The sequence below is a fragment of the Pelobates fuscus genome, chromosome 6, assembly GCF_036172605.1.
Source record: "Pelobates fuscus isolate aPelFus1 chromosome 6, aPelFus1.pri, whole genome shotgun sequence".
NCBI classification, from domain to species: Eukaryota; Metazoa; Chordata; class Amphibia; order Anura; family Pelobatidae; genus Pelobates; species Pelobates fuscus.
Window position 1 is genome coordinate 213,671,779 of NC_086322.1, and position 26,236 is coordinate 213,698,014.

A 26,236-nucleotide genomic window follows, 5' to 3' on the forward strand; every position below is an offset into this window, starting at 1 on the left:
GACTCAGCGTAACGCTTGTCACCAAGCATGGGCAGTCATGTCACTATCATACTCATAGATTTTACACCTCCCACACATACTGCTAGAAGCCTAATCCCAGCCTATACAGATTACACAGGTCTCACAGGATCCATTCTCACTCGATCCCTTTTTAGGTTTATCCAGATTTTCATACCTGTCGAATCTCAAAACTTCATACATACTACCAGGTACGTAAGCCTGCTCACGTTGTAGTTCACATACGTTTCATTCTTCTAGGCCATAGAGTACTGGCAAGTTAGGGGTATAGGCCCAAATAGGTACCTCCCTTCTTGGCATTTCTGCCTATCGTTTAGTGGTCCGCGAGGCCAACACCCCGCCTCAACGTTTCGGAGGCAAACGCCATCGGGCCACACGTGAGTTAGCCGCCTCGCAATATTATAGAGAGGGCCTCACCTGTCACTCCCTCCCCCTGTTTTCTTTTACTATCACTGAGAGGCCTACGATTCCTGCCACTACGACGGGTGGCCTCAATAACCCCTCGCGCCAACTCATAGACAGAGCCTCTCATAGCCACTTGGCAACTAGCAGGGCCTCACCTGTCACAAACAAGATTAATTTTTCGCCTTTCAGGCCTAGTTAGCCTGCCAGTATCACCCCTGGGGAATCGGTCACTACACCCCTTACCATGGCTGGGTCGGCCGCTGCGACCCCTCCAGCACTGGTTGAGTTGCAATCACTTTCTCCAGCCATCTGTTTCAGGGCACATGCTAAATCTGTGTCCAAATAAAATGTATCCCAAAACTATACTTAACATCAATAAACATTTCTGTACTTACGACATTACTGCCACATCATCCATCTAGACATTTGGTGGAATTCATTATCTCGGGTCTATCAGAAGGATTCACACAGGCCTCATACACATGCCTTCCGGAATCCTGGAATGTCCTAATTTACAATCCGCACAACAAACCCTACAGCGGTGGAGGCACTCATAGCCAGGAAGTGGCAGAGGACTTCCTATGGGGGCCCTTCCAGTCCCCTCCGTTCACCACATGGCGGACAAACCCCATCGGTATTGTCACGGGGAAATCTTCTCACAGAGACTTATCATTGATCTATCAACACCTCACACCTCTGCCACTCCTAGTCTGAACTCCCTCATACCCTCTGAGGAATTTTCACTGCAATATTCCACCATAGATCACGCCATTACGGCTATCATGCAGGCAGGGGCCGGAGCATGGCTAAGTAAGACTGATATCACAATGCTTTCAAGTTACTGCCTATCCACCCTACACTGTGTCACCTGCATGGTATCAAGTGGGCAGGGAACTACTATTTTGCTCACGTTTAACATTTAGGTTCCAAAGTAGTCCGGCCATTTTCGACGTATTCGCCGAAACCCTATGCTGGTTTTATTAAATATAGCCAGATGCCCTACAGTTATACATTATCTGGATGATTTCTTACTGGTCGAGGAGAATATTTCCCCTCCCAGTAGCCTAAAAGAAACCATCAGTCTATTCGAACAGGTGGGTGTCCCAGTCTCCTCCACCAAGACTGAAGGACCAGATACCTTCATCACATTCCTGGGTATCATACTAGACTCAGCCACCATGCAAGCTAGCCTGCCACGCCCAAGGTAGAAAACATTCTGATCAACATAATCTCTACATACAACTCGGTACTTGCAACCGCAAGAATTAGTCTCTGCTTGGGTCACTGAATTTTGCCATTCGCATCATACCTCAAGGCCGGGCTTTCATCTCACAACTCCTTTACATGTTTCCCACTTTTAGACATGATGGACACAGGTCACCCCTGGATACCCAAGCCACGGCAGGCGTAATTATGTGGAGAAAATTTTTAACCACCTTGAATGGTAAAAGCATGTTCCTTCCAAAATTGTCTGACTCCTCACCTACCATTTGGTCAGATGCGGCGTCTACCACAGGTGTTACAGCATTTTTTCAGGAACGAATGGCTTTGGGGCAGCTGGCCTTCAGAAGTTCAGGACCTGGAGGGTTTTTACACTACCTCAGCTCTGTTTGAGATATATCCCATCATGACGGTTGCCGTGGCATGGGTGCATTTATGGGCAGGTTCGTCTGTACGTTGCTACTCAGACAACCAAGTAACTTGTCACATTATAAACAAGGCCGATCCAAATCACTGACTATTATGAGATTCTTGAGGAAACTCACTTGGCTGGCTGCATGTCATAATTTTCTCTTGTTTTGTATTCATGTTCCAGGTGTATGTAACACTGCTGCTGACAATTTGTCTCGCTTTAATTTCCAGGCTTTTCGTCAAATACTCCCGTCAGCCGCACTCACAGCCATGAACACCCCACTATTCCACCATCTAGTAATGGACTAGATGCTATTATGCAACATAGCAGAACATTGTCCCAATTAGCACTGTCTACTAATACCCGGGAAACTTACGATAGAGCTTTCATTTGATTTAAAGATTCCTTTCTGAACACAACATCTTACAACCTTTCATCGTGACATCCTAGTTGGGCTTTGCTTCTTTTTGCCACCTCAAACTCAAACTATCAAACAACACAATCAAACCATATCTGACAGGCATCCAACATCACATGCTAACTTTACAACCAGACAAATCAAGTGTCCTCCTACCAATTAAGAACACCCTTAGGGGTATTCAGAGATCCGAACCCCCACGTACGGCCCAGAGGCTACCCATAGATTTCCATATTTTTAAAGACTTATACAATTCACTAGATTTAAACCCTTTGCCAACAACACAAACCTCATCGTTAAAACCGCCATATACGTAGCCTTGTTTATGGTTTCTTGAGACCAAGAGAATTTACCGCCATCAGCACAACACAGTCCACTCACATCCTACTTCATTCACACTTAACAAAACACATGGACTATTATATCTTGACTCTGCCTCACTCCAAAACCAGTCAACATGCACTTTCAGTAGAGGTTAAGTACTATCCTACTCACAACAGGTGGAGCCCCGTCAAACTACTGGACTCATATACCCAGCATAACAACGAAACACCATCTCAACCACTTTCAGTCTACAAGGTTCGGTACTCACTACCACCACCTTTATGACACACGTCAGGTCTTTACTTGCACAGCTGGGCCTCAAATCAGCTAACTATTCGGGCCACTCCTTCCGCATAGGAGCGGCCTCCACAGCATCCAGTGCAAACATTCCAGTTCATGTTATCAAGTCACTAGGGCGCTGGAAATCATCGGCTTACTCTAGATACATACCTAACCCGGTACAAGAAGTAAGAAATGCCTTTCAAGACATGTCTGGTTAAAGTACGTATATTGCTGGTATGTAATAAATTTGATTTTCTACTTTTGCCCTCTTTATTTACAGGCCTACCTCATCGTCAGTTCCGGCACACCACAACCGACTTGCTCTTTTAATACCATCAGTGTTTGTATCTTCTGTACTATCATGAGCCCTTAACACAAGTATTAAGGCCTTTTGGCCTGTAATTGTGGGAGGGGCGTATGACACACCTCTTCCCTACTTAAGGGACACCCCTTACCTGGCTCCATATCGTTCGAGGTCAGCGCTGCATCACCCTCCCACCCACTCCTCATTATTAACTCCTTTTCTCTTTACATTTCTTCTTGGTGGGCCCTCTTTATTTACAGGCCTACCTCATCGTCGGTTCCGGCACACCACAACCGACTTGCTCTTTTAATACCATCAGTGTTTGTATCTTCTGTACTATCATGAGCCCTTAACACAAATATATATATATATATATATATATATATATATATATATATATATATATATATATATATAAAGTAAAGCAGTACCTTGCACTCAGGCTCCACAGTAACCAAACCGGGTGCAGCACCAGGGCTCAAACATCCAAATAGAAAAAAAATGGTTGGTTGCACTCACGGATTTCCATAAAATATAACTTTTACAGATCAACGTTTCAGTCCATCTTGTGGACTTTCATCAGGATCACGATATATATATATATATATATATATATATATATATATATATATATATATATACATACACACAAAAATACAAGCTTTTTAATTTTGGTATACTACAGGAAAGATGGAAAGATTTGGTTTGCAATCAGTCCTCCACCTCAGATGGGTTAGCACCCTTATTTTAACCCCTTAGTGACCAGACCAGTTTTAAATTTTCTTACCAGGGCTGTTTTTACATTTCTGCGGTGTTTGTGTTTAGCTATAATTTTCCTATTACGCATTTACTGTACCTACACATTATATACTGTTTTCTCACCATTAAATTGTCTTTCTAAAGATACCATTATTTTCATCATATCATATCATATAATTTACTATAAAAAAATTATAAAATATGATGAAAAGATAAAAAAACAACACTTTTTCTAACTTTGACACCCAAAATCTGTTACACATCTACAACTGTCAAAAGACACCCATGATAAATAGTTTCTAAATTTTGTCCTGAGTTTAGAAATACCCAATGTTAACATGTTCTTAGCTTTTTTTTTTTTTTTTTTTTTTGTTATAGGGCAATAATTACAAATAGCACTTTGCTATTGCCATACCAATTTTTTTCAAAATTAATGAAAGTTACATTGTAACACTGAAATCTATCAGCAATCCCTGAATAACCCTTCACATGTATATATTGTCCATCTGTGGCATGTCCACGTTCAGCCATGTTTGTACCATAGTTCTCTTGTCTGCTAGATTGATTTTATTTACTAGTTCTTTGTTAGTCAGTTGATCAGCTGGCCTTGCTATAAGGAAGGTCCACATGTACAAATGGTAGTATTTTAACACTTCCCATGCACTAATTCTACCACCAGTCTTTGTCAAACTTTTGGGTAGTCATTTTGTTGTGTTATTTTTTACACACATTGTACTTTAAGCATTGATTCTCAGTTCCTGTTATGTGTTACTGACAAAGAACCCCCTAATATGAGTTCAGCAACATCTCCTGAGTACAGGGATACCACTATTGCATAGGTTTCTTGGGTTGTTTGGGGGGTGCAATGCCAAACTTCTGACATGTGTTTTTTTAAATTTTACATATCTTCTTTGCCTATCTTCTTTTTGTGGGCCTTTTTTTTTTTACATATCCCAATTTATTTTCTTGCCATGAACATGCATATATTTGAAAAGTTGACACCCTAAAGTATTGTATATGGAGTGTTTTGATGCCTTTGATGCAACCGGTTTAGCCAAAAAATTGGAGAAAATGTGGGGTGGTTATTTTCTCATTTTAATTTTTACACACACATTTGTGTGTGATTTAGGGGAGCCTGTTGTTGGTTATTTCAAAAAACACTCCAGGTTGTTTTCTGCAAGGCCTCCTAAGTACACCAATGCCCCCCATGCATAGGTTTGCCAGGATTTTGGCAAACTTCAGTTACAATTGTATGACTTGTATTTTGAGTTGAAATTGAGAGTATTTCTTCTGATAGGCCTATCTTTTTTTGGGGCCTAGTTTTAATTATTGCCATGAAAGTGTATATATTTGAAACGAAGACACCCCGAGGTATTTTATATGGCAGAGATCAATATTGATTTTTTTTTTTTTAGAGCCGATACTGATACCGATAATCTGTGAACTTTCAGGCCAATGCCTGATAGCTTACCGATATTCTGTACATTTACCGTATTTTTTTTTGCAAATCTTTTTTTTTATTAAGTGGTAAATGCACAAAATATACATGCCAGTCAGATTTTTTTTATGTTTTCAAGAATATTTGTGTGTGTGTGTAGTGGATGCAGTGAGAGTATTTGATTAGTAAACACATCCTTCTTGTCTCTGTACTTAACTGCAAACAGCTCCTCTTGGCGCAGAGCTGAGGTCCCCCCCCCTTCGTAGCCGGGTGCGTGCAAGTTGTCCTGGGAAACCTGTGCTGTTCTTTTTAATTGTGCCACAAGCTACTGTATCAAAACAGTACAGTAGCTTGAGCAAAAGGACACTTGAAGAAAAATTATCTGTATACAAGTGGTACTTTGTTCATCAGGGGTAGTATCAGGTCCCAGACAATCTTGCCACTGGTTCCCATATGTTCTGGGCAACCTGGATGGTTAAGTCGGCTATCCTTTCCCTCGTACACCCGGAAGGCCTGAGTATACCCAGTCTCGCTATCACAGAGCTTATACATCTTTACACCATACCTAGAGCGCTTGGAAGGAACATACTGCTTGAATCCCAGCCTTCCCTTATACTTCATCAGGGATTCATCCACGCATATATTCCTTCCAGGTGTATAAGCCTCTGCAAACCTGGCAGCAAAGTGGGTAATCAGGGGGCGGATTTTATACAGCCTGTCAAACTGGGGATGCTCGCTAGGGGGACACAGACTGTTGTCGCTGAAGTGCATGAAATGCAGAATCATTTCATACCTCTTTCTCGACATTTACTGGGAGTAAATGGGGGTAGAGCAGATGGGACTACTGCTACAGTAGGAGTGGATGGAGGGCTTCTTTGTGATGCCCAGCAACATAGTCAATGTCCAGAGTTTTTTAAAATTTCTGGCACATCGATGTGGGCCCATTGCTGCTTTGCCAAAAAAAGAGTCAGGTTTTGAAGCACAGAACTAATGGGCATATATCCAGCGATGGATGTACATGCTTAAGGTGCGGCATAGACAATGGCCACTACAATGGCCACTGTAGTGTGGACCTGGAGGGCCGTGGGAACATGAGAGCCGACTGGGAACAAAGAGCCTGGAGATCATGGTGAGGATTCCACATCTGGAGAGATTAGCGTGGCAGCATGAGCGGTAAGGCTTCTATACACAGGGGGGCTGTGAAACAGGGGGCTAGCCTTCCCCCCCCCCCTCTTTCCTTTCCCTTCCTTTATTGCTTTCCACGATTTACCTTTCCGCCTCTTATCTCCTACTTGCTGCCCGCAAACAAGTAACCTTTCCATTGACGTTTGCCTTATACTGCACACTTATGTGACTTTTAAAATGCATAGGCACTATTATTATGTATAATTTGCCTCACCGTTGACAATATTACACACAAAATATTACTCATATGTATATTTTCTTACTCATTATATGTATATTTTCTTACTCATATGTATATTTTCTTACTCATATGTATATTTTCTTATACATATTTCTTATAGTTTTCAATGTAATAAAAAAAAAAAAATTGAACAGAAAAATGGGGGAGAGAGTGTCAAGTTATTCCATAGAGAGCGACGAGGGACGATGCTGCAGCATGATTTAACTATAGAGACATTACCATCAAACACTTTTGATGTGTATTCTTTCTTCTATTTGAGTTGGTTTTCTTTTTATTATTTATTTTTGATTTGTTTGACTCCATCAGTTCTGTTTTTTGTTTTTTTTTAACCATTCCTATGGGGTTGGGATTAGCTTCATTGCTTCTTTATCTAGTGTTTGATTTAGTCACTTATGAAAGGATATATGGGTTGTCAGCTTTTTTAAGGGGTGCCCTCGAAGGCACAGCAGTATAGTTCAGTGTATATGGTGTTTCAATTCCTTTCTAGCCATATCCCTAGCTACCTCTTAGCATTTTTGTTATTGCTATTGCATCCGCTATAGCAGTTTAGCCAATATTCCCTCCTTTATCTTTAGTTATATACTTTGCCATGACAGATACGTAGTTACAATTTTCTAGGTAGATACAATTTCTGCTTTTGTATATACATTTACATTTGGTTATTTTTCCTTCTTTTTTTCAGCACTCTGGATACATATTAGTTATATTGAGCTGATATCCTAGGCAGCTTTGCATGAATATTTATTTCTGTACTTTGTATTTAATAGCTATTCCAGATTAGGTTAGGACATACTTTTCAATCAGTGATCTATACTAGATTTAGTCTCTTACCGTAGTGCCTTTTTTACATTTTTCAACTACTATTATATTGACAGTTTTATGAGATTTTAAATAAAAGTTAAGTTTTATATATGGGTTACTCCTTCTTTAAAAGGGTTCTTTTCCCCCCTTTTTTGTTCAGTTTATGTTTATTAGTTGCCAATGTAAAGTGATTTCAAAGCAATAAACTTTGAATAAATATAAATAAATACGCTTAAAAAATATAATAAACAAATTTAGGGGTGCTGAAGTCATGTTAGGTTACCGCAACTGACATTAGCCCAAATTCTTACTCCGTCAGGTATGACCAACCAGATATTTAGATGGCTCTAGTCTCACTCCAGACTACGGAAATATCAACATATATGATCAATATAGCAATACGCTGTTAGGCCAACATTCAGCCCCTCCCAAATGGCAGTCTGGTGATCACTGGTAATTATTGTGTGACGCAGTACTGCACTTTGTTAAGGCTCTTGTGCCGATAGTGTTTACTAAATATATAGTACCTTAAAGGGTTACTCCAAGCACCACGACCACTTCAGTGTTTTAAAGGGGTCGTGGTACAAAGAGTTTGTTTGTGCAGCATTTCAATATGAAACGCTGCACATACTGAAATATTTAGGCTAATTCAACCACTGTAGCATCATAAGCCAGACAGAAATTAGACGCACACTACTACAACAACACACAGACGCATGCAACTAAAGACACACTGCGACCCACACAAATATTTCTATGTAACCCACTGCACAGCTGGGGCCCTTAACACAGCACCAGTTACCACCCCCTCATGTGCACTTATTTATTTAGGAACACAACTATTTCAAGCTTACAAAACACTTTTGTAGAATGCATAAAATGGTTACTAAATCAATCACATTTAGCACACATATAAATACAGCTACAGCTGCCGCCCTCATCTCTCAAGCAAAGCTGAGACATTACATATATTCTATTAATGCGAATAATGAGCAAAGACGGCGATGTTCTTTACGGATAACTAAGAAGAGATCGAAATAAATCATAACCCGATTTCAGGACCTATTCTCAATATGTCTGAAATTGTATTGGATATTTGTTTCCCATCTGATTCCCAGCATGTACTGGCTGCCTGAGAGTGATAGCAGTGTGATTGCCGTCAGTATGTTCAGTTAATGCCAGATTTGTGTAGAAATTGTGCTGCGTTTTCAAAACGTTAAGTGTACAGAATATCAGCACGACCACCAAAAGGCGACTGATAATCGGCATCGGCTCTGGAAAAATGATATTGGTCAATCCTTAGGCTGTATCATCCTGTCAGCTGCATCCCTACCTAGTAATACATGCTACTGGCTGTATTTCATAGGGTATTTTTTTTTACATTTATCTTCAAGGACAGATGCGTTACCATTTGCTTTGCTTTCATATTCTTCTGGAAGGCCACCGTTTCCAATAGCACAAAGCAATTCCAAAGTAGAGTACGTTTTAAATACTAGACATAGAAAGTGCATTATATTTTTGTGTTCAATACAAAGATTGTATTATTTGATAAAAAGATATCTCAATCTATACTTTGTTTTATATTTTGAACTAGAGGCACATCAATAGAACATTATAATACATAATTAAAAAGAGACCGCATTTCTCGCATTTTGTTTCACACATTGTAATTGGCTGTAACATGTTCCCTTATATTTTGAATATATGAAAAGGCAAGTAATTAGATTACAAAAAAGTGGCTATTTTTACAAATATTTACTTAAATTTCCTTTATAAGAGGTCCATACACAGTACTTGCAATATGAAGTCCAATTTTTATTTTAAACATTCATGTTTATGCTAAACGTTCTACCCTCAAGACTTACTTATTCTATTACAGGGGGACTGCATCAATCTCGTAACACAGCACAGACATGTAACCATAAGCAGATGTAAATGTAATCCTTGCATGTATCAGACTGGATTTTACCGTTGGTTACCCTGAATAAACCTTTTGGATACCAGAACAGTGAGTAGCCCATACTGAAAGTAAATTATATAGGCATAAAAGCCACTGAGCGTTTGTGTAACACAATGCATGCCTCGGGGACCCAACCTTATTTATATGGAGGGCCTAATCTTATATTACAGTTTGAAAAGAGGGCTGGAAGTAATAAAACATGTCTCCATAACCCCTTAATGGCAGTATGTTAATATAGTACACATTTCACAATTTTTACCTCTCTAGATTAAAAAATGAAAAGTATCAGTTGGGCAAACACAACAAATGTTAGAAACCTTGCTGTACACTCTGCATTTCAGTAATAAATTCTTTGTGTCTATAACTATATCTGTTTACATGAGAGCACAATACATAATTAAAGCAGTCAATTGACCTTTGTGTAAAATAAATAAATAAATAAATAAATAAAAACATTAAAGGGACTGATTGGCACCCAGGTCACTTAATCTCATTGAATTGGTCTGGGTGCAGTGTCCCTGTGCCCTTAACCCTGCAATGTCTCTAGTGTCTGTCTACCAGGGATGCAGAGTTAAGACTGCCTCAAGTGGTGCTTTATGCAGTTTCATGGTGAAGGCCTAATGGCAGAGGAACACTGTAGTGTTAGGAATACAGGTTTGTATTCCTAACACTAATATGTTCCTTTAAAACTATTATTTTGAATACTTCTAATAATAAGTTTAGCACTTTTCAGGGATAGTTTCATATGCAGGTTACATGAGGCCAGTAAAATGGAAAGTAGAGCAGCAATGCCAATATTTCCCTACATAAGCCTTTTATGAGCATTTTTTCCACAGATACATGCCTCCCAACTGTCCTGCATTTGGCAGGACAGTCACAATTTAAGGGTTCTATCCAGTCATCCTGTTTTAGGTTCCTTGTGTCCTGCATACTTTGACACCATGGAACTTTCCCAAGGCAGCACAACATGAGCGCATCATTAGACGTATTCACGATGTATGGCTTTAACAGCGCTCTCTGTAAGGTCCTCTAAGTAGGACAGCTGTCCAAGAGGCTTTATGTGAGCCTGTTGTGCTCGAGGCAAGCTCACACACCACTTCAGTGGGTGGATACGCCTACATTCTCTCATGGGCCTCCTTTCTGACGGCTCAGACAGTATATCAAAAAGCTATCTGTGCTCACACCCTGCTCATTCGTCTCACAACGTTCTGTGTTAAAAATTTAATTTGTCCGACCTAAGGGAGACCTTGGTCATATTGCAAAGCATTCTGATGTGACTTGACCAAGGCAGAGGATAGTGCAAAAACATTGTCTTTTATTCTGAACTCAAAATAAAAGACTGCCTGTGAATAAGAAACCATTGGGTGCCCAGTTGTATGTATTTGTTGCAGTGTTCTGATGTAAACCAGACACCTTTTTTTAAAATATAACTAAAATGTGTGCTACATTGAGTGTAGGTAAAAATTACTATGTGCCAATAGTTGGGTAATTTTATGATTTGATCTGACAAGAGTCTTTTTGGTACCTAGCTTATTTGCTCTCAGAGAGCCTGTAACTTCCAAACCAGAACTAGTGCCATGCTGATGAGACCCACAAGGGAAAAATGGCAGTCCCTGGCTGGTTACTGGTCCTTTTGGATCATAGCACATGCAAAACCCCCAAAGCTGTGTTTAGTGGCCATTGCCTAGGGTATCTGCAGAAATGCAGTATGAAGTCTAAAATAAAAGAGAGAGTATATGGGGGTAGGGCCTGACATCCAAGATGGCCCTTGATAAGTCTGGCCCGGAATACTCTGCTTACCAGCATTCACGTCTGTTATCTTTCAGGCCTACTGGGCTGGCGCATGGGCAAAGGCGAGAGGGGGCTGATCTCCTGACGCAGTGTGCAAGCCTTGTGGCAGCTTCCAGGGTGTCCTGTAATTCCCCCCCCCCCCCCTTTTAGACCGGCAGGGGATATCCCAGTCCCCACTGGGCAAACTTTATCCCGCTATGCAAGATAATCCTGCAGCCTTTGAAGCTGCGTGGCGCGTCCAAGATGGCCGCCATGCATGTATTTCAGTCTCTGTACCAAACCTCTTCCATGCCAAGCGGGGTGGAGAGAACACTTCAACGCAAAATTTGATGAGATATGCAGGAGGTTCTGGGAACGTATAAATCACAGATCTGACACTCACCTCCCCTGCTACACAGCAGTGCAACATGGCCAACCCGCTGAGGCCAACACATGTGGAATCGCTACTTATGGCGTTTGACCATACCTGTACCTTACTCTGGGCGAAACTCTATGAAAGGGCACCTATCACTGCTCCTGTTGACCAACCTGTGGCTCCCTTAGCCATCCTGCTGCTCACTACCACATGCATAAGCATCTCCCACGTGTTTCCCGAGAGTTGGTGCACAGGAGATGGTGCAATATTCATCCAACGCTGTGTTCCCGCTACCACTTACCTCACCAGCAAGGGGATAAGCTCCCTTGTCTCCAGCACGACCAGTCAGAACAGCCAGGAGCGCAAGACCACAGTTCTGCAACCGCGAGCCCCAGCCATAGCCTGGGCTGTCTGTATAGGGAGGATCGGAACAAACTTTCCGAGGACTTGGACTGCAAGAAGGGGCATCGGTTAAGTGGCATATCAGTGTCTTTCACAGCTGGGATGTTAAAACGCTATTTTCACAGTACACACCTGGATACACACTGAGAATATATTAATGTCAGCCTATAGCCTAGACGCGAGTGACATCTTGCACATATATACTTCTGTATATTCATCTCATACCTACACTCACGCTACGTTTATGTTATGGTTAGTTATGTCTAATGTTGGGACATGTCTGCGTACTCTGCTGATACATCACTCACTTTAGCAACTGTAGGCTTATCTTATTTCTCTTGTCCTGCAATGTTTTATTTTATAAAAATGTGCAGTACTATGACGTGCCATACAACTGTCTTTTCAATGTCTTGAACTGTTTGCCCTAGCTGTTGTGGCAAGGCAAGCCTGATTGTCATATCTATGCACAAATAAAATAAAGAATAAAAAAAAAAGAAAAGAAAGAATATGAGATCTCAAAGTCCAATTTCGGAAAGTCCCAATATGCACAGAAATTCGAGAAATTAAGTTTTCATGATTATCCCAAGGGTCCTGGCTTGACGTCCAAATCGGCACAGAGAGGCACTCACCTATAGACATTTTTTCATATATATTTATAATATAATTATATATAATTCTATGGTTTTACATATCAGGACACAACAATCATCTGTTACTTAGCATGTCTTAAAATTAGGTAAATACAACCTCAGGTAAACAACAGCACATGCCATATTACACTGTGTCATGATTTATTTAACAAAAATGAAGCCAAAATGTAGAGGCCATGTGTGAAAAACTAAGTACACCCTTACTGCTTCCATAGGAATTAGGAGGCTAAGTAGCGCACAGGTGCTGCTAATCAAACCTGTATAAAAGACACATGTTTTGCCATTTGCTGGTATGGAGCATTCAGATGTGACTTACAGCAATGCCAAAGATAAAATACATCACCAGTGCTCTTATAGAAGCAATTGTTGCTGCCCATCAAACTGTGAGGTGTTATAAGGCTAACGTAAAAAAATTTCACATCCATAGTAAAGCTACCTAATATTATTTAAACACCTGGCAAAGGTAGAGAAATGGCTATTGAGTAAGAGATTAAAATTACTCCTGACTGGGGCAGAGCTAGCTGAACTGATCAGACGCCATTTCCATCAGCTCCTCAGCAAAAATCTTAATCTTGCAGATATCTGCTGATCAAAACGCCATCCAGCACCTCACACTACCCGACTGGACCAAAAAACAACCAAGAGTCCTGCACATCCAGTGTAGGTGTGCACACCCAGGTGCTACCACAATTTATTTGAGGACAAAGTTAAAGCAGCAAACGTTTCCTCACACCTGATGCATACCTACCTGACCTAGCCAAAGCCCATCCTAAACTTCGTTTAGCGATCACTCATTATGTATAGGGAATGTATGCATCATTTTACTATGCCTGATGCCATAGCTGGTGTTCAGTTGTGAATTATTAGTATATATATATGTTTATTGTTTTCAATGATCCCTTATGTTATCTCTTGTCCTTACCTCACCTATCATGTTTAACTTAGCACAGAGAGCATAACCATGTTCTGTCAACCAGGGACAATCGTCAGCTAGACAACTTTGTCTATGACTTGCATTATTGTTCATCTGTCCCGGTAAAAGTTTGATGCTTGTTATTAAAAAAAAAAAAAGGATTTGGGTGCACCATCACTTTTACGTTAATCAATGTATTGATTACATGTATAGAGATTTAAGTCTCTGTACCACACTCGCTTATCTCAACTGATACTATATTAAACATGCACACACAAAAAAAAAAAAAGAATTATAAAATCCAACAAGGGGAACCAGATACTCACATTGATCTCTGGAGATAAAGTGAGGTACGCTGTTCAGTTGAGGTGTGCTGGGGTTTGGGGTGCCGACAAGCTTACTCTTGGCCATTTTTGTGTTTGCTTTAGCAAACTCCAGCCGTAACGTCTGAGGAATTTCTGGATCAAAACGAATTCCCTAAAAATAGTAAGAAAAAATAAAATTATTAGTCCAAACAACAAAAGACAGTATATTTTACAATGAAGCACATAATATGAATATCACAAACTGCATGAAATATGCATTGAAGTTTTAATCACTGTTCTAATATCCTGTTTAAGGCATGCAAAAAAAACCCTACCCCTGTTTATTTACTCAAATTGAAATGGTAGTATGAGTTCATCAATACATGGAAAATTGCATGCTGCAGCCAAAATATGACAGGTCAAATACAAACCAGCAGAAAATAATGAAATTACATCTTCGTGCTTGACGCATTTAACACTGCCTGGTACTCATTATTAAGCAATCATCATCTGACACGCTCAGCCAATGAGGGGGTCAGTCTGTGTGTGTATGGATCAGTCTGTGTGTGGGGTCTCAGTCTGTGTGTGTGTTGGTGTGGGGGGAGGTCAGTTTGTATGTATGGGTTAGTCTGTGTGGATCAGTCTGTGTGAGTGTGGGGATCAGTCGGTGTGAGTGTGGGGATCAGTCGGTGTGTGTATTGTTGTGGGGGGTCGGTTGTGTGTGTGTGGGTGTTGGGGGGGTCAGTCTGTGTGTGTATGGGTATGGGGGGTGGTCAGTCTGTGTGTATGGAAATTAGTCTGTGTGGGGGTCTGTCTCTGTGTGTGTATGGGTCATTCTGTGTGGGGGGGCAGGTCATTCTGTGTGGGTGTGTGCATGGGTCAATCTGTGTGTGGAGTGTCAGTCTGTGTGTGTAGAAGGGTCAGTCTGTGTGGGGGGGGGGGGATCAGTCTGTGTATGTATGAGTTAGTCTGTGTAAGGGAGCAGTCTGTGTGCCTGTGTGTGTGGGGGCAGAGTGTGTGTGTATGGGTCTGTCTGTGTATGGGTCAGTCTGTGGGTTTGTATGGGTCAGTCTCTGTAAGTGCTTGAGCTCCAAGAGACAAAACTCTCATCTTGTGACCTCCCCCTGTACCCGATGGATAGGCAGCCTTCTCAACCACCATGGATTCGATTGTGACACCCCCTCCCTGCAAGGTAAGATGAGGGAAAGGGGAATATTCTTTTTTTTTTTGTAAACAATTATTAAAGTAAAAATTGTAAAGCTCTTCACTGTCCCACTCTACACCCTCACATACAGTGAATCCCTCACATACAGTACACTCCCACCAACACAGAGTACACCTTTGCATACACACACAGTGCGCCCCTCACACACATCATCTCTTTACCTACATACACACTTCTTCCCCACATACCTTTAACCCCACAAACACATGCATACATACATACATATTTCACCCCATTACACACCATATCTCATATATATATATATATATATATATATATATATATATATATATATATATATATATATATATATATATATATATATTAATATACAGGGAGTGCAGAATTATTAGGCAAGTTGTATTTTTGAGGATTAATTTTATTATTGAACAACAACCATGTTCTCAATGAACCCAAAAAACTCAATATCAAAGCTGAATATTTTTGGAAGTAGTTTTTAGTTTGTTTTTAGTTATAGCTATTTTAGGGGGATATATGTGTGTGCAGGTGACTATTACTGTGCATAATTATTAGGCAACTTAACAAAAAACAAATATATACCCATTTCAATTATTTATTTTTACCAGTGAAACCAATATAACATCTCAACATTCACAAATATACATTTCTGACATTCAAAAACAAAACAAAAACAAATCAGTGACCAATATAGCCACCTTTCTTTGCAAGGACACTCAAAAGCCTGCCATCCATGGATTCTGTCAGTGTTTTGATCTGTTCACCATCAACATTGCATGCAGAAGCAACCACAGCCTCCCAGACACTGTTCAGAGAGGTTTTCCGTCCTTGTAAATCTCACATTTGATGATGGACCACAGGTTCTCAATGGGGTTCAGATCAGGTGAACAAGGAGGCCATGTCATTAGATTTTCTTCTATTATACCCTTTCTTGCCAGCCACGCTGTGGAGTACTTGGACGCGTGTGATGGAGCATTGTCCTGCATGAAAATCATGTTTTTCTTGAAGGATGCAGACTTCTTCCTGTACCACTGCTTGAAGAAGGTGTCTTCCAGAAACTGGCAGTAGAGCTTGACTCCATCCTCAACCCGAAAAGGCCCCACAAGCTCATCTTTGATGATACCAGCCCAAACCAGTACTCCACCTCCACCTTGCTGGCGTCTGAGTCGGACTGGAGCTCTCTGCCATTTACCAATCCATCCATCTGGCCCATCAAGACTCACTCTCATTTCATCAGTCCATAAAACCTTAGAAAAATCAGTCTTGAGATATTTCTTGGCCCAGTCTTGACGTTTCAGCTTGTGTGTCTTGTTCAGTGGTGGTCGTCTTTCAGCCTTTCTTACCTTGGCCATGTCTCTGAGTATTGCACACCTTGTGCTTTTGGGCACTCCAGTGATGTTGCAGCTCTGAAATATGGCCAAACTGGTGGCAAGTGGCATCTTGGCAGCTGCACGCTTGACTTTTCTCAGTTCATGGGCAGTTATTTTGCGCCTTGGTTTTTCCACACGCTTCTTGCGACCCTGTTGACTATTTTGAATGAAACGCTTGATTGTTCGATGATCACGCTTCAGAAGCTTAGCAATTTTAAGAGTGCTGCATCCCTCTGCAAAATATCTCACTATTTTTGACTTTTCTGAGCCTGTCAAGTCCTTCTTTTGACCCATTTTGCCAAAGGAAAGGAAGTTGCCTAATAATTATGCACACCTGATATAGTGTGTTGATGTCATTAGACCACACCCCTTCTCATTACAGAGATGCACATCACCTAATATGCTTAATTGGTAGTAGGCTTTCGAGCCTATACAGCTTGGAGTAAGACAACATGCATAAAGAGGATGATGTGGTCAAAATACTCATTTGCCTAATAATTCTGCACTCCCTGTATATATATATATATATATATATATATATATATATATATATATTATATATATTATATATATAAAATATATATAAAATATATATATATATATATAAAATATATATATATATATATAAAATATATATATATATATATATATATATATATATATATATATATATATATATATATATATATATATATATATATATATATATATATATATATATATATATATATTATAGGACCACTATAGGCACCCAGACCACTTCACCACTTCAGCTTCACCAGGTCCCTCTGGTGTTAACCCTGCAGCTGTAAACATAGCAGTTTCAGAGAAAGTGCTATTTTTACACTAGGGTTAATCCAGCCTCTAGTGGCTCTCTCACAGAGTCGCTAGAGGCGCTTCCGCGCTTCTCACTGTGAAAATCACAGTGAGAAGACGCTGACGTCCATAGGAAAACATTGAGAAATGCTTTCCTATGGGCGGTTTGGATGCGCGCATGGCTCTTGACACGCAAGCGCATTCGGCGCTGACATGGGCAGGAGGAGGAGAGTTCCCAGCGTCGAGGGAGCTGGCTAAAGATAAGTGTTTTACCCCCTTCAGCCCAGCGGGAGTGGGACCCTGAGGGTGGGGGGGACCTAAAGACCCTATAGTGCCAGGAAAACGAGTGTTTTCCTGGCACTATAGTGGTCCTTTAATTATATATAATAACTACAGCTCCTTGATAAGCACACAATGCAACCCCAATACACATATACTCACAATGCAGCCCCTAGATGTACACGCACACACTTTACAGGCCCTTTCAGCACACCAACACACACTCACAAATTGCTATTTTTATTTAAATCCACCCAGCCTTTCGGAGAGCTGAGTGGATCTTTTCCTGGCGTCCAGTGTGTACTCCCAGTATTCCTGCAGTTTCTCTCTGCTCCTCTGCGCGCTCTCTGAAGTGATGCCGGGGAGGAGTGACGTCATGTCACTAAACAGCGCGCAAGGGACCAGAGAGGAACTGCAGGAAAGTTACTGCTACCTCACGCACCATCTCCATTCATTACAGACTGTAGCGGGGCAATACAGCTTTTGGGAAGAACAATTAGGAGAGGGTTAAAATAATCCATGCGGGAAATTATTGGAGCATGGACAAGCTCCTTGGTAGCATCTTGTGTAAGAAAGGGGCGGATGCAGGCTATGTTTTTAAGATGGAATCTACAGAAATTGGCATCATACTGGATGTGAGGCCAGAATCAATTATGACGCCAAGACAGCGCTACCACTAATCTGAAGGGAGAGCGAAAGGAGGAGGATCAGTATTAGGAGGAGGAAAGACAAGGAGCTCAGTTTTAGAGATGTAGTTTCAGAAAGCGGGAGGAAATCCTGTCAGAGATGGAAGAAAGGCAAGCAGTGACACGTTGCAGGATGGCAGGGGAGAGGTCCGGGGAGGAGAGGTATATCTGAGTGTCATCAGCGTACAGGTGGTAGTGGAATCCAAAAGAGGTAATACGTTTGCAAAGAGAGGCAGTATAAAGAGAAAATAGAAGGGGACCAATAATAGAGCCTTGGGGGACTCCAACCAAGACAGGACGTGGGGAGGAGGTATCATTAGAAAAGGAGACAGTGAATGAGTGTTGAGAGATATAAGAGGAAAACGACAAGAGGACAGAGTCACCAAGACCGAGCGATTGAAGAGTTTGAAGGAGAGCATGATCAACGGTATCAAAGGCAGCAGAGAGGTCAAGAAGAATTAGTATGGAGTAATGGCCTATGGATTTAGTTGCAATTAGGTTGTTAGTAACTTTGATAAGAGCAGTCACAGTAGGGTGGAGAGGGCAGAAGCCAGATTGAAGAGGTTCAAGGAAAGCGTTGGAATTGAGGAAGTGAGCCATATGGGTAAAGACAAGTCTTTCCAGAAGCTTTGAGGAGAAAGGAAGCAGGGATATGGGGCGATAGTTAGAGGGGGAGGACAGGTCAAGAGATGGGTTTTTTTCAGGATAGGTACTACAGTGACATGTTTAAGGTCAGCAGGGACAACGCCAAAGGAGAGAGAGCAGTTACAGATGTGTGTTAAAGAAGGCACAAGACAAGGGGAAAGAGATCTGATAAGGTGAGATGGGATAGGATCGAGCGGGCAAGTGGGGTATTAGGAATAAGGTGCTGAACCATAGGTGCTGTGTGACCCCCAGATTGTTAAACTATCAAAGACACGATTCCAGGGGCATACTTGCATCATTGCCACTAAAACAGGCCCCAGTTACTATGTTCCTTAGACTTTTTAACAACTTAATTTTACTGCTGTAGCATTTGAATTATATATCTTTGGTCAGCACTTTTCGTGCTCTATCCATGACTACATATGAGCCCAGGAAAAAATGGGTATACCTGCCCCTACAAGTCCAGGGAGCGAGGTACTGGACCACAGACCTGGAAAATCCTTTTTAGCCTGTGGAGAAAGTCTCAAGTACATAATATGTTGCACCTTGTGATGGGTATCCCTTTTCCCATCACATTTTAAAACATTTGAATGAGTCGCCAACCACATGGGTAACTCTTTGTTGAGCCGACGGAAAGTGCCCACAAAGGTATGCTGGCCTCTTGGATCAGAAGACTGCCCTGGCCCAGTTATACCGTTACCCGGGTGCCAATCAAGTTCCATCTTTCCAGTTGAAAACCAGGGGAAAGCTATCTGGGGATGAATAAAGAAGTATTGCAAGAACTGCACTGCTGGTGCCAGAACACCCCATGTTTTGCATTACTAGCCCTGGATCGAGATGGGAGTGGGGAGAAGGTACCCATCCCAAACATCAAGATGCTGGGGAGGGTCCGTCCTCATTGTTTCACAATTACCCCCTGCACTGGGAATACACATTTAAAACTGTATTAATATTATGTGTTTGTACCAATAAATCAGTACTTGTCCTACCATCACTACTTCTTGACTAGAGTATGGGGAAGTTAACCATATACACTACTCTAATAACGGTTATACTGAGGCTGCAGCAGCTGATCCAAGGTAAAAAACTAAATTACGGAGACACCCTGCTCTGGTCCAGACCACTCTAACACGGCCCAAACCAAGCAGAATAACAAAGCAGCACATGAAAATGGTTTGAAAAAAAAAAATCAATAAGGGTTTTTGGGTCAATGCCACAGTTATAATTTCTGGATTTATATCTGCTGTCTTTTCATCTGTTATTTTTCATTAGTCAGTTAAAGCATTTAGAGTATTGTTGTACAATGGATTTATGTACATTGGCAGCATGGTATAAACAAAGCAGTCAATACAATGTTTCTCTTACCCTAGAAACCTTGTTAACAATAAATTAACAGTTTAAATGTGAGCTGCTCCCTTTGTTAAAGGACTTATGGGAACAACTGAATTAAACAACAATATACAAAAATGTTTCCCTTTCAGATAAATAGGCCTCAGGATACATTGTTTAGTACAACCAGGGCCGGCGCATCCATAAGGCGGCACAGGCGGCCGCCTTAGGGCGCAACAAGAGGGGGGGCGCAAAATCCGAATCCTGGGCCCTTTGCCTGTGACTCACATTTTAAAAATATTTCCTGCTCCTGATTTGCTGCCCGGTTCCCAGTGCTGCTCTGATATGTCAGAGTAGTATGATGGGCGGGGCTTCCTCCTCCCTGCATTCCAACTCCCCGGCGGTCTCAGCTGAACGGAACTCAGGCCCAGTGTGCAGCTTCCCTGCAGTGAGTCACTGCTGCACCTGGACAGGACACACACAGAGCTGTTGATGGGCCTGGCAGCATCACCAGTGAGCAGGTAAGGAGAGCAGCATGTAAATTTTTTAAATTAACCCCCTCATTACCCCATTCCTCTAGCTGTGTGTCACTTTGATCCCCTATAGCTCTGACAGGGGATTAGGGGGAAATGTGAGACAGAGTGAGGTTAGAGTCTTTAATTCCCTGTCATTGTTTGCCTAAGCCCTGTTTCAGTCTGTCCCAATAATTCCCTGACCACTAGCCCTGTGTCACTGTACCCCTAATCCCCTTAGCACTGTGTCACAGCCCCACTAATCCCCTGCCATGTGTCACTCTGCCCCCCCAGTCCTGTGTAACTATGCCCCCCTGCCCCCTAGGCACTGCCCCACTAATCCCCTGCCCCCTAGGCCTGTGTCTCTGTCCCCCTAGCCCTGTATCACTCTGTCCCCCTAGCCCTGTGTCACTATGTCCCCCTGCCCCCTAGGCCTGTGTCACTGCCCACTAATCCCCTGCCCCTAGGCCTGTATCACTCTGTCCCCCTAGCCCTGTATCACTCTGTCCCCCTAGCCCTGTGTCACTATGTCCCCCTGCCCCCTAGGCCTGTGTCACTGCCGACTAATCCCCTGCCCCTAGGCCTGTGTCACTGTCCCACTAATCCCCTGCCACCTAGCCCTGTGTCACTGTCCCCCTAGCCCTGTATCACTATGCCCCCCTTCTCCCTGGCCCTGTGTCACTGTCCCCCTGCCCCCTAGGCATGTGTCACTGCCCCACTAATCCCATGCCCCCTAGCTCTGTGTCACTCTGTACCCCTGCCCTTTAGCCCTGTGTCACCCCTAGCCCTGTGTCCTCCCTGCCCCCTAGGCCTGTGTCACTGTGTCACACTGTCCCCCTAGCCCTGTGTCACTATATCCCCCTGCACCCTAGGCCTGTGACCTCCCCACCAAACCCCTGCCTCCTAGCCCTATGTCACTATGTCCCCTTGCCCTCTAGGTCTGTGTAACTGCCCCACTAAACCCCTGCACTCTAGCCCTTTGTCACTATATCCCCCAGCCCCCTAGACCTGTGTCACTGGCCCACTAATCCCCTAACCCTGTGTCACTCTGTCCCCCTGCCCCCTAGCCCTGTGTCACTCTGTCCCCCTAATCCCTGCCCCATATTACTATTTCACTGTCCCCCAATCCCTACCCCCATAATCCCCTGCCCCCGTAGCCCTGTGTCACTCTGTCACCCTAGCCCTGTGTCATTGTAGCCATAATTCCCTGCCCTAGCCATGGGTCACTGTCTCCCTGCCCCCTAGCCCTGTGTCACTCTTTCTCCTAATCTCCTGCCCAATAAACCCTGTGTCACTCTATCCTCCTAATACACTGCTTCCCTAGACATGTATCACTTTGTCCCCCTAGCCCTGTGTCACTCTGTCCCCCTGATCCCCTGTCCGCATAGCCCTGTGCTAATCTGTCCCCCTAATACCCTGCCCCCTAGTCTTGTGTCACTCTGTCTCCCTAATCCCTTGTCCGCTTAGCCCTGTCACTCTGTCCCCCTAATCCCCAACCCTGCTATCACTTTGCCCCATAATTCCCTGTTACTCTCTGTCCCCCAACTTTGAGTTACTCTGTCCCAGTAACTTTGTTACTCTCCCTTGTGTCATTGTAATGCCCCGTCTCTCTAGCATTTTGTTCCCTTTGTTTAAATTTTTTTTTTCAATATATTACAAGATCAACAATTTAATAAATAAAAATTTAATTCCTTGTGAGCCGTAGGTGGAGTGCATGGTATGCACCTGTGTCTGGTGCAGACTATTATAATTACTGTCTCATGGTTTTGGTGCCCAGTTATAGAGTCAATGCACTCACACTGGGATTCCTAGCCTGAACTTTGACTCATAACAAGCACCAGACTAGAAGGAGGGGTCTGCAGTGCACCAGTCATAAGTACAGGACATGCGTTTTACCACCAGGCCACCAGGGAATTTAGTTCCCTCAATACAAAAAAAAGTAAACAGGAGTAGAGGTAAAACATATTTTTATTATATGAATTAAACACCCACTACACACAGCCAACACATAAAACATATTACACACAAACCAAACACAGCCATCACACATTACATTACATTATTATGAGGTTTATTATAGTGGAGCTCTGTGATAGTGTTATACAAAATGCACATTCATTTTTATAGGTGTGGAGCTCCGATTTGTGATACACTCAAAAAATACATTTTAGTTTTTTTTTGCTGTGGATCTCTGGGATTAACTCATACACAACACACAATACTGTGAATGTTAATGCCCAGGATCAAGGTAAATGAGGAATACCCAGTCCAAAGCAATAATCTTTGTGTTTGTAAGTGGCGCCTCTGTATACATCAAGGGAGTGATGGGGCGGCAAAATGCATCTCCGCCTGTGTACCTAAAAATTCTTGCACCGGCCCTGAGTACAACCCCTTAAATGGGGATGATTCTAAGAGCAGAGAACAAGCCAGGGGCAGAGCAGAGTTAATGAGGCAGTGTATCGCCTCAGAACAACATACTATTCCTCAGACAAACTAGTTATTTGCATCTAAATATAGAAGTAACAGCCAAAACAGTCCATAAATGGATGATTTATAAATCAGATTTTAAACCTTAGACTACCATCTGGGCATTTTTCTTGGATCTCGGACATTTAAAGGGATAAAGTCACTAAAACACTACATGTTTTTGATGTATTCAATTTAGTTACTTCAATATCAAGCAAAAAGATGAGAGTTTTCCACTTCAGGTAAAAGCAAATTTCCATATATATTCTTCGCTTAGGGCAGTGGTGCCCAAAAGGTAGATCCCCAAATGTTTTAAAACTACAGCTTCCACAATGCTTTATCATTCTACAGGCATACAAAGCATCAAGGGAGTTGTAGTTCTACAGCATCTGTTGGGAATCTACCTTTTGGACACTCCTAACTTAGGGCATTACGAGTACCATTAAATTGGGTAATAGTAACAACCCCTGGATGTTGGGCTAAGGTAACATCCCCAGGACGTACTTGAAAACCAGAGTAATCTGAATGTACCTTTACTGGTTAAATACTTTGTTTTTATTATTGCTACAAAGACAATATATGATGGATGTATATTATTGGCATATAACATACCTCCTAACATTTCAATCGGACAAAGAGGGACACTTTAATTTTAGAGGTGTGGGAGGCGTGGCCTTACATTTATGGGACTTACTAATAACATTTTTTGCAACTAAAATGAAACCTAGAACAATAACAATGTATCTTAATTACACAGACTAATTTCTAAAAACATTTATTGTAGTTTAAAGACACGTTGCTGTGAGTATTATTTTCTCTGGAGCTCTGTTACACATTTAGGCACACTGTTATAAAAGAGGGATAGTAGGATATAAAAGTGTGATAGGGTGAATTGGGCACAACATATGACCTGTCCCTCCTAAATAGGGACACTCGGAGGTAAAATAATCTCATCACTGCCAGAACTGAAAATAATAATAGTATGTTTTATATATATATATATATATATATATATATATATATATATATATATATATATATATATATATATATGTTCAATTGTTTTTGCTTATATTTAAGTGTACTTTGTATAATATATTTTAAGAAAAGGGGTTAACTCCACCTGGCGCTGTCCCTAAAAAACAAAAAAAAAAAAAAAAACTGCTCGTCTCTTTACGAGTCCACCATGAGCATACTTAATGTATTAACTTTCCAAAATGTGATCCAGATAGCTTTCCACTAGGCTTAATAAATTTAGAATTTTCTGTGACAGAAGAGATGCTATGGCTACTTTCCTATGTTACCCAATAACTGGTAGCAGTCCGTGGTAATTAAAGGCAGAATGAAATATAATCCACATACCTGCAGATATCACAACAGTATGCACATATGTTAGACTCTCAGCAGATATAGAAGGGCTGTTGTGGAGCATTCAAGTATTGTTACAGTAACGTCTTTAAAAGCTCAAGTGAAATGACCTCATTTGTTTTGGCACGATTTTCCGTGGCTATCAAGCTTTAAGGCGAAACAAACATTCCTTTATCATCTTTAAGCAGCACAGCACCATATTTGGAAAGTTGTATCCTGTTTCAGTATGTGTTTATCCTCTGGCATTCAACAGGCGAGGGGTATTTCAACATTTTAAAATGATCAAAAGAACATAAAACGTTCATTTAAAAATTAAAGCATTGATGAGATTAGTTGTTGGGTATTGTGACTCCATCCAGAATGCCACTATGATAAGATTTAGTTTTTTTGGCAAGCTATCCATATTTTAGATCTCCAAAAATGGCTTGAAAAATGCTGATCTGGCAGTACATGAGTTGACTATAACTGGCAAAGTTTGATAGTCTGTGGGTAAATATTTCATAACAGGGATACGTATAGACCTCTCACACGTCACACCGTAAATCTTACTTTGTAATGAGGGAACTATCTACGCAGCTTCAAATTAACACACCACTAAAAAAAAATGTTAGACATTATTTCATAGTGTTTAATAGTATTTTATTATTTAATACTCATGTGCCAGACAAAGTCACAACATATGGATGACAAGGCTTTATGGGAGTTTTAGATCATTATCAAATCTGTTGGGCTGGTATTTGAATACCCTTGCAAAAGGGTATACAAAACTAACCCTCTTCAAGTCAACACTGAGGCAAACCTAGGCGGAGATGTGCATTGTCTCTCTGCAATGCTCCTACCACCCTTTTGTTAGGGAAGTTCCACTTCCATTTCTTTGCACAGACACAAGCACATTCATATACACACAGAAAAACTCATATGCACAAAAACCATACACAAATTCATACACATACCTCCTAAACTTGCTAGGTATGTAATCAGGATGGGTAGACTGTAGACAGGCCTTCTAGGGGGTATTACCAGTGACGCAACTGGCACCACTGGCAACACCCACAATGGATTCCTCTACCATGGATGTGGAGTCAAATGCACCAGGCTGACAGACAACCTCTACATTCTTGACTACACAGAGAAGCGCTCTCTGCATGGTCCTGGTACCCGCATTTAATGAGACACACATACTGTGCTGCCCAAGGACAGTTCCTTGGTGTCACTGAATGCAGGGCACCAGGGAACAGAATCAGGATGGTGGGATAGGACCCGAAATCATTAGTGCTCACAAAAAGCAGGACTTTTGCAAGTCCTGCATAAACACACAATTATGAACACACATAATCAAACATAAACGCCGTCATTCATATACAACACTGATTGTAT

The 26,236-nt window shown here is 41.7% G+C and overlaps 2 protein-coding genes across 5 annotated transcripts in view; both read right to left on the reverse strand.

Moving 5' to 3' along the window:
* SMIM18 (small integral membrane protein 18) overlaps positions 1 to 26,236 on the reverse strand; it is a 290,872-nt gene that overhangs the window by 192,071 nt on the left and 72,565 nt on the right. The gene's annotated exons all lie outside the window — the stretch shown is intronic.
* Positions 1 to 26,236, reverse strand: part of RBPMS (RNA binding protein, mRNA processing factor) — a 275,699-nt gene that overhangs the window by 85,468 nt on the left and 163,995 nt on the right. For all 4 annotated transcript variants that reach the window (XR_010091264.1, XR_010091263.1, XM_063458731.1 and 1 more), the window contains one exon: positions 14,206 to 14,356. Coding sequence is in view for 2 of the 4 variants with exons in the window: in XM_063458731.1 (XP_063314801.1) it covers positions 14,206 to 14,356 (151 nt within the window). In the remaining 2 variants the exon portion in view is untranslated. The remainder of the gene's footprint in view (positions 1 to 14,205; positions 14,357 to 26,236) is intronic.